This window comes from Stomoxys calcitrans, chromosome 1 (assembly GCF_963082655.1).
Source record: "Stomoxys calcitrans chromosome 1, idStoCalc2.1, whole genome shotgun sequence".
NCBI classification, from domain to species: domain Eukaryota; kingdom Metazoa; phylum Arthropoda; class Insecta; order Diptera; family Muscidae; genus Stomoxys; species Stomoxys calcitrans.
In genome coordinates this window covers 26,923,241-26,935,565 of record NC_081552.1, presented here as the reverse complement: position 1 = coordinate 26,935,565, position 12,325 = coordinate 26,923,241, and the positions used below count along the sequence as shown (strand labels likewise).

At 37.8% G+C, this 12,325-nt stretch overlaps 1 protein-coding gene across 1 annotated transcript; it reads left to right on the top strand.

Annotated features, from left to right (window-relative positions):
* The first annotated feature begins 2,113 nt into the window (after positions 1–2,113).
* On the top strand, positions 2,114–2,795 carry LOC131995685 (uncharacterized). The gene is made up of 3 exons (XM_059364573.1): positions 2,114–2,128; positions 2,198–2,524; positions 2,589–2,795. The coding sequence occupies exons 1-3, from the start codon at positions 2,114–2,116 to the stop codon at positions 2,793–2,795; spliced, it is 549 nt and encodes a 182-aa protein (XP_059220556.1).
* Positions 2,796–12,325: the final 9,530 nt, after the last annotated feature.

The following is a 12,325-nucleotide window of genomic DNA, read 5'->3' as shown; positions in this document are numbered from 1 at the left end:
TCAATGGCTTTATCTCTCTTCCTTTTGGGTGTTACATTTCCTCATCGTAGTAAAATCCATTTACTTTCAGATCTTGATTCTGAGATATTTTAATAGAAAATTTAGAAAAATCGCTTAAAATTACATTCGATTTCCCCCTTCTTTGGGGGGCATTTGGAGGGTACACCGTCGACATGTTTCTTTAGTAGCTGCATAACAGCACTAAATATAGGATTGGCTTTGGTAAAAGTGTTCTTTAGGAAATCGCAAACGTCGATTGTCACAAACTGTTACTAATTTGCCAGTTTTCCTAACAACTGCACCGCAAGTGATTAAACGCAAATTATCAAAGTCCTTCGCATAGGAGATAGATCCAAAAATTCTGTTATGAACATCGCAATCCACTAAATTAGTAGAAAATTGTTTAGTCAAATTGGGATGGTATTCGTATCGCATAGCATGGATGTCAATAACAAAGGAACGCTTTAACGATATAATTTAAAATGTGATTACATTTTTTTTTTTTTTGAAATATTGTTAAAACATTACAAAACCCAATGTTAATGCCTTGCTCAATAATAGAAGTAACGACATATTAGAGATTAACCCAAATATGATTGATGAAAAATTATGCGAAATATTGAACTTTGTTCACTGAAAGACTGAAAATAGTTAACTTATTAGGAAGTCATTATACAGCTGACATTATTTTTCTTTCTTTATTGTTAACTTATTCAAAATACATTACCACTCGACCGTTAAAAAAGAACAGAGAGTGGTATAATTGCCGTTTTAAAAGAAACAAGTTAAAGCGTGCTAAGTTCGGCCGGGCCGAATCTTGGGAACACACCACCTTTATCAGCTTTATCTGATTTAAGAACGATTTGATTTCATAACAGGACACTATGCGCAAAATTTCAGCCAAATCGGAAAAAATTGCGGCTTTCAGAGGCTCAAGAAGTCAAATCGGGAGATCGGTTTATATGGAAGCTGTATCTAAATCAGAACCCATACGGCCCATTTGCAATCCCCAACGACCTTCATCAATATAAAGTATCTGTGCCTTATTTCAAGCGGCTAGCTGTACGCGTTCGATCGCTATCGTGATTTCGACGGACGGACATGGGTAGATCGACTCAGAATGTTGAGACGATCAAGAATATATATATTCTTATATATACTTTATTGGGTCCTAGTTTAATATTTCGAGGTGTTACAAACGGAATGACTAGATTAGTATACCCCCATGTTTTATTATGGCCTTCAACAAGTGTGCCAAATGCGGTCTATAACCTGATATAGCTTCCATGTAAGCCGGTCTCTCGATAATCTTTGTCCCATTCATAGAAGTATATAGAATAATACGCCCTTCACCTAAATTTATTTTGTACAAATTTTTAGTGAGTTGCCAAGGTTCGGCCCGGCCGAACTTAGCAGGCTATTACTAGTTACTTGTCATACCCTCCACCATAGGATAGAGGTATTCTAATTTCCACATTCCATTTGTAACACCACGATTTATTCATCTTATACCGTCCGTCTGTCTGTCGAAAGCACGCAAACTTTCGAAGCATAACGCTTGAAATTTGGCAATTTGCCATTTGAGGGCGCGGTTATTACTCAATTTGTCTGAAATTTTTGAGGTGATGTATCAATATCGGTCAATAATTTGACATAGCTCATATATATTTGAAAAAGTAATCCAAAGAGCTTGACAAATGCGATCCATGGTGGAGGGTATATAAGATTCAGCCCTATCCGAACTTTTTACGCTTTTATTTGTTTTAAATTGTGACTTTAAATTGACTAATCGGAGACTGATACAGTTGGCCATTACATACAGGCATTTCCACCGCATTTTTCCGAGAGAGGGATGTATGATGAAACGTAATAACAATGTTGGTATACACCCTCCCATCTATCTTTAAAATAATTGTTCTCCGAAAATTACTTTTCCAATTGCCGTTTGAAAATACTGAAGCTCTACTGGGTTTGAATTTATAAATAATGTATAAATTGTTGTTGTCTTTCTAAAATTTGCCACTTAAGTTTGTGCATCGTGGTAATTTCCTTCAAAATGTCTGATCATCGGAAGTTATTGATATTATTTACGATACTACTCTTAGTCTGGAAAATGGCATGGGGTTTGGTAATAAATCTTGGTTTGAAATGCTATTTTAAATGAATTTGACATTTTTTTATTTGTGGTTTGTGACAGAATTCTTTTGTCATTCAAATCGATGCTATACGCAATGAATTTAATCCCAATAAGACAAAGGGTTCTATTTATTTACTGGATTGTGGAGCCCATAAAAAAATGTATGCGTCTGTTTCCTTTATGGAGAATATAGATACGTTGCAAATAACCAATTGGGTTCAATTAAAAAGGAACACTGGAAAGACCGCTACTGTATACAATATCACAATAGATCTTTGTGATTTCTTGGAGAATAACTACAATGTGAAGAATTTGATATTTAACGTTGTTATGAAACTTTTTAAAAAATTCCTTAAGGGTCTTCCCTCCAAATGTCCCCTGAAAAAGGTTTGCTGATTTCCCACTTACATACGACAAGCTTTTCTAACTACATTTAATTTTACTGTTTCAGAACAAAACTTTGTTGCTAAGGGGGTTCTATTTTGATGAAGATATGTTTCCCCCCTACATACCAGATACAAATTTTACAGGTTTTATAGGACTAAGTCAGAGGAATTCATCGTTGCTTAAGAGTTTTATAACAGCTCGTGTGGAATCAAAAGCTAAACAGGGATTTCGCAAGGATAATAAGAAGATAGATAAACAATGTTTACAATGAAACGTTGTACATTCCATGTGCGACTTTTGTGATTTGGTGTACTCTTAAATAAAATAAATGTGGTTTGAGTTAATAAGATACGTAGTTATATATAATTATATTGATGTAGGCTTTAACATGGCAAAGTCCTGGCCAATCTATAATCACTGAGTTCTCAGGGACACAGCCAGGTTTTCATATTGGGGCGGACCCACCACCGAAGTATGGGAGTATATTTATTTTGTCATTCCGTTTGCAACACATGGAAATATCCATTTCCGGCACTATAAAGTATATAAAAATCTAAGACGATCAAACCATGTTCGTCCGTCTGTCAGTTGAAATCACGCTACAGTCTTCAACAAGTAAAAAGGCGTTAAGTCCGGCAGGGCCGAACTTTGGATACCCACCACCTCGGGTATGTATGTAAACCACCTTTCAACAAAATCCGTTGAAAAATGCATACCTTGTGCCCCATAGCAGCTATATCGAAATATGTTCCGATTTGCACGCTACAGTCTTCATCAAGTAAAAAGGCGTTAAGTTCCGCAGGGCCGAACTTTGGATACCCACCAATTCGGGTATATATGTAAACCACCTTTCAACAAAATCCGTTGAAAAATGCATACCTTGTGCCCCATAGCAGATATATCGAAATATGTTCCGATTTGGACCAAATACTTATAAGTACAAGTCATTGTTCAATTGTGAATAACAAAATATTGGTCTTTTTAGTAGCTATATCTAAAAATATGCCGATCTGAGCCATATTCGACACGGATGTCAAAAAGCCTAACATAAGTCACTGTTCCAAATTTATGGGGCCAAGACCTTAAATCGAGATATCGGTCTATATCGCAGCTATATCAAACTTTCGACCGATTTGGGACAAGTTTCAGAAAAATGTTTGAGAGCCTAACGCAACGCACTGTCCCAAATTTCAGTAACATCGGATAATATATGTGGCTTTTATATTATTGGTCTGAGACCCCGTAAAGTATACATATTCTTGATCGTCGCGACATTTTATGACGATATAGCCACGTCCATCCGTCCGTCTGTCTGTCGAAAGCACGCTAACTTCCGAGCGAGTAAAGCTAGCCGCTTGAAATTTTGCACAAATACTTCTTATTAGTGTAGGTCAGTTGGTATTGTAAATGGGTCATATCGGTCCATGTTTTGATATAGCTGCCATATAAACCGATCTTCGGTCTTGACTTCTTGAGCCTCTAGAGTGCGCAATTCTTATACGATTGGAATGAAATTTAGCACGACGTGTTTTGTAAAATTTTGAATTGAAAATGACAAATATTAATTAATAAATTTTATAACGACCACAATTAATTCTTCAAATTATTTTTCTTAAGTACAAAGAGACCTGTGTGAAATGTCAGCCAATTCGTACAAGAATTGCGCCCTTTGGGGGCTCAAGAAGTAAAATAGAGAGATCGATTTATATGGGAGCTGTATCGGGCTATAGACCGATTCAGATCATAATAAACACGTATGTTGATGGTCATGAGAGGATCCGTAGTACATAATTTCAGGCAAATCGGATAATAATTGCGACCTCTAGGGGTCAAGAAGTCAAGATCCCAGATCAGTTTGTATGGCAGCTATATCAGGTTATGAACCGATTTGAACCTTATTTGACACAGTTGTTGAAAGTAAAAATAAAATACGTCATGCAAAATTTCAGCCAAATCGGATAGGAATTGCGCCCTCTAGAAGCTCAAGAAGTCAAATCCCCAGATCTGTTTATATGACAGCTATATCAGGTTATGGACCGATTTCGACCATACTTGGCACAGTTGTTGGGTATCATAACAAAACACGTCGTGCAAAATTCCATTCCAATCGGATAAGAATTGCGCCCTCTAGAGGCTCAAGAAGTCAAGACCCAAGATCGGTTTATATGGCAGCTATATCAGGTTATGGACCGATGTGAACCATACTTGGCACGGTTGTTGGATATCATGACAAAACACGTCGTGCAAAATTTCATTTCAATCGGATAAGAATTGCGCCCTCTAGAGGCCCAAGAAGTCAAGACCCAAAATCGGTTTATATGGCAGCTATATCAGGTTATGGACCGATTTGAACCATACTTGACACAGTTGTTGGATATCATAACAAAACACGTCGTGCAAAATTTCATTCTGATCGGATAAGAAATGCGCACGCTAGAGGCTTAAGAAATCAAGACCCAAGATCGGTTTATATGGCAGCTATATAAGGTTATGGACCGATTTGAACCATACTGTGCACAGTTGTTGGATATCATAAGAAAACACGTCGTGCAATATTTCATTCCAATCGGATAAGAATTGCGCACTCTAGAGGCTCAAGAAGTCAAGACCCTAGATCGGTTTATATGGCAGCTACATCAAAACATGGACCGATATGGCCCATTTACAATACCAACCGACCTACACTAATAAGAAGTATTTGTGCAAAATTTCAAGCGGCTAGCTTTACTTCTTCGGAAGTTAGCGTGCTTTCGACAGACAGACGGACGGACGGACGGACGGACATGGCTAGATCGACATAAATTGTCGCGACGATCAAGAATATATATACTTTATGGGGTCTCAGACGAATATTTCGAGTAGTTACAAACAGAATGACGAAATTAGTATACCCCCATCTTATGGTGGAGGGTATAAAAATATGAAAATTTACATTTTAAAAATGTTACTCAAATTTTTTGTTTAAAATATATTTAATTTTTTTCGCCGAGGCCCCCCTCCCCTTGGCTACGTCCCTGACCGGAGCTATATCTAATTCTGAACCGATATTGCCCCTTGGCAATCCCCAACGACCTACATCAATATTAAGTATTTGTGAAAATTTTCAAGCGGCTAGCTTTACGCGTTCGACCGCTATCGTGATTTCGACAGACGGACGGACATGGCTAGATCGACTCAGAACGTCCAGACGATCAAGAATATATGTACATTATGGGGTCTTAGACGAATATTTCGAGGTGTTACAAACGGAATGACTAGATTAGTATACCCCATCCTATGGTGGTGGGTATAAAAAACTTTTTGACCGGCCGGAGGATTCGAGTCTGGGTTTGCAAATCATGAACGGCATGGGAGTCTGCTGAGCTACATAGTATTGTAGTACACATAATTTTAATAACTACCTCAACTAAAGAATTTGTTGAAAATCAACCAATTTTCTATTATTTTGTCTGCCTCTACAAACCTACTTTAACAAATAATATCTTCAATTCAATGCTAAAATTCGTCGAGAATTAACTGTTGCACATACAAAGTAGGTAGTTTATAAATATATGTCGAGATCTGCAACAACACTTTTGATTCCACGTCTACGAAAATATAGCAACGTTATAAGATTAAATACGTCGTCTATAACGAGGCAGGGAAGAATTTTCCGCAAACATTTCATCCAGTTGGTTAGCATTATCCATCTGGTTAGCGAACATCTAGTCGTTTTTACTGAGAGTTGGTATTGCCGATGATTTGCCATTTAATAATATGAAACAATATATTGGGTTGCCCAAAAAGTAATTGCGGTGTTTTAAAAGAAAGTAAATGCATTTTAAATAACACTTTGAATGAACTTTAATCAAATATACTTTTTTACACTTTTTTTCTAAAGCAATCTAAAAGTTACAGCTGTTAATTGACAAAAGAAAGAATGCAATTACAGAGTCACAAGCTGTGAAAAAATTTGTCAACGCCGACTATATGAAAAATCCGCAATTACTTTTTGGGCAACCCAATATATACCTGTTTTGCTTGAATTGTAATCCACTAAACTTTTATTGAGTAATCGTAACATGACGCACGATGCCCAAGTCATTTCAATTGTCTAACTGTCTGATGGAGAGATAAATTTAAAAATAACTTTTTTAATTGATCCAGCCATTATTGGATCTCCGCTGGGCTAAAAAAAAAAAAAAAAAAAAAAATAAAAAAAAAAAAATTATAAAAATAAATTCTGAAATATATCATTCGAGTTTTTGTATCGTGGAAAACTCCATCCTAATGTTGGACCATCGAAAGGTATTGACTGTAATTGTGGTAGCACTCTTATCCTTGCAAATGGCATGGGGTTTGGTAAGTCACTAATTCAAATATTTATTTTACTAAATTTTATTGTTTGATATTTAATATGTGGTTTGCCATAGAGTGCTTTTACCATTCAAATCGATACTATACGGAATGAATTTAATCTCAATAAGACAAGTGGTTCAATTTATTTACTGGATTGTGGTGACCATAGGAAATTGTATGGCTCTGTTTCCTTTATGGAGGACTTATACAAGTTGCACATAACTAATTGGGTTCAAATTACAAGGAATAATGGAAAAAACGCTACAGTTTACAATATCACAGTGGATGCTTGCGATTACATGGCAACGAACTACAATGTTAAGAATCCAATATTTAAAGCTGTGTTTAAACTTTTAAAAGATAACATAAAAGGCCTTCCTTCAAGATGTCCCCTGAAAAAGGTTTGGTTTTTTCTCTTTGCATATCGCAAGTTGCTCCAAATCTTTTTTCTGTTTCAGAACAAAGAGTTTTTGCTCAAGGGTTTTTATTTCGATGAAAATATGTTCCCCCCCTACATACCAGATGTAAATTTTACTGGTTTAGTAGGACTACAGCAGGGAAATGCATCGTTGCTTAAGAGCCTTATAACAGCTCGAGTGGAGTCAAAAGTAAAGCAGGGGTTTGACAAGGAAAACAAGAAGAAAGATAAACAATGTTTACAATGAAATGTTTTATATTCCATGTGTGTATTTTGTGTATTCCTAAATAAAATAAATGTGTTATGGGTTAATAAGATAAGAAGTTGCTCTATAAGTTGGTTGGCGTAGGGGGTTTTATGGATAATAAAGGTTCTAATAGGCTTTCACATGATAAATCCTGATCTCTTCTGCATATCAGCCATAGACACTGAGTGCTTGGGTAAGGGCGTAGGACCAGTAACCTATTCTGAATGCTCCAGAAGAACTATTAAAGCTTGAGTGAGGGCGTAGGACAAGTAGCCCATTCTTGAATAAATGAACTCAAATGCTTACGTTGAAGACTCCACAAACGATTAATATCTTTAAGTGTTCCAATGTTCCTGAAGGCGCAGATCCTCCTCTTCAAATAATTGCAAAGTTTTGCATTGCTCTAATCAATAAATGAATGGTGGTGCCATGATACCAAACATGCTTTTGGCTGTAGATTCTTGTTCAATCGTAGACAACTTGTTTCCTTAGAAATCGCTTCAGCCTTTAGCCTTCGCATACCCAAAATCCACCTTAAAAGAAACTTCGATTTTCAAACATTGGTAACTTAGCGAAATTTTATCAAATAACAAGTAAAAAGGAGTTAAGTTCGGCCGGCCGAACTTTGGATACCCACCACCTCGGGTATATATGTAAACCACCTTTCATCAAAATTCGCTGAAAATTTCGTACCTTATGTCCCATATCAGTTATATCCAAATATGTTCCGATTTGGACCAAATACTATAAAAGTACACTAGCTATATCTAAAAATAAACCGATCTCAACTATATACGACACAGATGTCGAAAAGCCTAACATAAGTTACTATGTCAAATTTCAGTGAAATCGGATTATAAATGCGCCTTTAATGGGGCCAAGACTTTAAATCGAGATATCGGTCTACATGGCAGCTATATACAAATCTGGACCGATTTGGGCCAAGTTGCATAAAAATGTCGAAGAGCCTTACACAAAGCAATGTCCGGCTCAATCGGACAATAAATGCCTCTTTTATGGTTCCAAAACCTTAAATCGAGAGATCGGTCTATATGGCAGCTATATTCAAATCTGGACCGATCTGTGCGATATTGCAGAAGTATGTCAAGGAGCTTAACTTAACTCGCTGTCCTAAATTTCGGCGACATCGGACAATAAATGAGCATTTTATGGGTCCAAAACCATAAATCAAGCAATCGGTCTATATGGCAGTGTTCATTCCCTTGAGGAGTTAACGCTGCTGAATGGATGGGGCTCGGTTAGGCGGGAAGAAATGTCACCAATATCCAAGGAGGGAAGTGGACTGTATGTTGGTTTTAAAATTGAAATGGACTGGAGCTTCGAACAACAGATGAGGGCGAACAGATATGTGGTTTTTGGTAACCACAGATTCTCCAAGTAGTGGCAGATACGAATAATGAGAGTTGGTTAAATAAAACAAAATCGTGGGTTTAGATTTGTAGGTGTATTTATTCAAGAAGGGTTGAGATGCTCACCAGTTGATCGATTGTGCAAAAGTGAACGAGTTCTTAAGCCTAACTTGCCAAGATAGTTACTTTTTGTGGAATTTCTTTGTTTTTTAAATACTCGTTTAAACTAAAGTAGTCATTCACAATAATTCATTCAGTTTAATTCATAACAATGACTTTAAGACTAAGGCAAGTATACATAACTAGAGTAAAGGAAATTCAGTGGCGCTAAAAAACTAAGTCCAAGCTCGAAGTTTGGACATGCCGCCGGGCCAGAAGAAGATCAATTTGTGTTAGAACATAGCACTGAGGCTAAAGCTCGAATAGCTTCAGATAAAATCTGTTGATTAGCCTTTGCTGGGCTATTGGTGTTAGCTGTGTCGTCGGTTTGGATTTTGTTGTTGCTGTTGTTGTTGTTAGGCTTGATATTAATATTACGGCGATGGCAGCGTTGTCGATGAAGGTTTTCTCTCACGTCGGATTTATTGCGGTGATTGTTGCTATTGGAACCTTTTGGACTTACTGGTTGTCGCTTGTGATCCATATTGGGTGCTTTCACATAATTAGGATGCAGCAGTGTATGGTGGGGTCTTCCACATTTCCGGCACATATTTCCCGATCGACAATCCCGAAATCGATGACTTCTTGCTAGACAGTTGACGCAATATATTTTCTTTAGAACGAGGATGTTACGTTCTTTCGGGGTCATCGCTATGAATTTAGGGCAAATTTTTAAAGCATGGAATCGGTTGCACAACGTGCATTTATACACATTAGGCTTAGAAATTTGCGCTCTTATGGGTGATCTGGAATGTAAATTTTGTTGATAAGTTATGAGAGTGATGAAATTAGATGAGAGGAAATTAGTTTCGGTTAGTATGAATGAGTTTATTAATTTGAGTTTGATTCCGTCGTATTCTCGAATGGAAGAAAACATAATTTGACAATTGGCCGATTTAGAATTCCAGTTGCAGTACGTACGTCTGCAATTCTAACATTATTGTCCGAACCTAGATAAGTCTTCTCTATTCTTCCTAATCGCCATTCACTAGGGGGTAACAAATCATCCATTATTGCTACCAAATCCCCTACTCTCAAATTGGGTTTTTTTTTCTTCCATTTATAACGCTTGTGCAGAGTCTTGAGATATTCCTCCTTCCATCTCAAGGCGAATTGATGGTGAATAGCCTTTAATTTCAACCAACGGTTTATCAGAGAAATATTGGGAGAAAGTGGTTCAGGAAAGGCTAATATGGGTGAACCCTTAAGAAAATGGCCTGGGGTCAATGCGGTTAAGTCGGCTGGATCGTCCGACATTGCAGAAATGGGGCGGGAGTTTAAAACGCCTTCAATCCTTGCCAGGATTGTTTGAAACTGTTCAAAAGTAAATTTATGAGCTCCTGCAATCTTCTTGAAATGTATTTTAAAACTTTTAACTGCGGCCTCCCAGAGGCCGCCCATGTGAGGTGCGTGTGGGGGAATGAATCCCCATTCAAACCCATGAGCTGCGTATTTTTTAGAAATGTCGCTAGAAGCAGATTTAATGAACTGGGAAAACTCACGAATTAGTGCTCTGCTAGCTCCTAAAAAGTTTCTGCCATTATCCGATACGATCCTACGAGGGAGCCCTCGCCTCCCAACGAAGCGGTAAAACGCAGCCTCAAATGCGGCAGATGATAAATCAGAGCATGTCTCCAGGTGTATTGCCCTTGTAGCAAAACATGCAAATACGCAGACATATCCCTTTATAGTAGGTGCCCTGCGAAGGGATGAGCTTTTTAGCTCAAATGGCCCTGCGAAGTCTATACCTGTCGTATGGAAAGGTGGCGATAGAGTACAACGCTCCAGAGGTAAAGGTGCCATAATTTGAGTGTTTTGCTTCTGTTTGTACAAAACGCATACTTTGCAGTTATATATAATGCTCTTTACCCTTGGTTTCAACCTGGAGACATAAAATTCGGTCTGCACAAATCTACACATCTGGTTGCATTCCGCATGAACTAAAAATGAGTGCAAGTGAAGCAAATAGAGATGGCAAAGTCTAGAATTACCGGGTAGAATGATTGGATGGCGTTCCCTGTATGGAAGAAATGAATCAGACAGGCGTCCATTCACCCTAAGGACCTGATTGGAATCCAGAAAAGGGTTCAAAGTTGATAAAACGCTTTTATTTGGTAGTGGCTTTGAGTTCAAAAGCAGCTCATATTCTAATGAAAAATATTGTCGTTGAGCAAGTGATATAAGACGAAATTTCACGAATTGCATTTCTTGCATGCTCAAATCATACGATTCGTACTTGCGGGTATTTCCAGGCATTGAGTTATGGAAGAAGCGAAATATATATGAGATTACTCTCAATGCCCTTGTATAGGATGAGAATCTTAGAAGAATATCGTTATTTTCTGCTGCCACATGATGCATTTGAACCACATCATGTTCCTTTAGAGGGACTAGCGGATTCTTTTTTGGCCAAGTACCCTCTGGATTCGTAAGCCAAGGCGGACCATTCCACCACAATGTACTGATCTTCAAGTCCTGAGGTCTACAACCGCGAGTGCCTATATCAGCCGGGTTATCATGAGTGGAAACATAATTCCACTTGGCGTCGGGAACTAGTTCATGAATTTGGGATGCCCTATTTGCGACGTAGGTTTCCCATAACATTGGGGGTTTTGAAAGCCACCCCAAAACAATAGACGAATCCGTCCACAATGATACAGAACCAAAATTCATCTCAAAAGTGTTCAAAATGTAGCGAACTAGTTTGGCTAGAAGCACAGCGCCGTTTAATTCTAACTTTGGCAATGACACTGTCTTAATGGGAGCAACTTTGCTTTTGGCCATAAGAAGGTTGGAAATAACTACAGATGTCGTTGTCTGGCATCGTACGTACACGGTAGCGCAGTATGCCATTTTTGAGGCATCACAAAAACCGTGTATTTGTATGAGATCTGTAGGCAAATATTTAATCCATCTAGGTATAATGACATCCTCTACGTGTGCTAAATCATCGATTAAGTTGTTCCAAGTATCAAGAGAATCAGGACTTATCGTTTCGTCCCAATTGGAACCTTCCAACCAGAGCTGCTGCATTAAAATTTTTGACCTTATAATAACAGGAGTAATCCAACCGGCGGGGTCGAAAAGTTTCGCGACTGTGGAAAGAACTTGACGTTTAGTCGCCTGGGATTTTTTCTCTATGGGTATGGATGCATAAGAAAAGCAGTCTGTTAATGCATTCCATTTTATACCAAGAGTTTTAGTGGAGCTTGATTCATACAATTTTAATAAGTCCATATCGTATAAATCCTCAGGAGGCAAATGTGATA

Excerpts from the sequence above, each read along its gene's own strand:
- LOC131995685 (XM_059364573.1), top strand. Across the intron at positions 2,525-2,588 it reads CCAAATGTCCCCTGAAAAAG|AACAAAACTTTGTTGCTAAG; the intron begins GTTTGCTGATTT and ends TTACTGTTTCAG.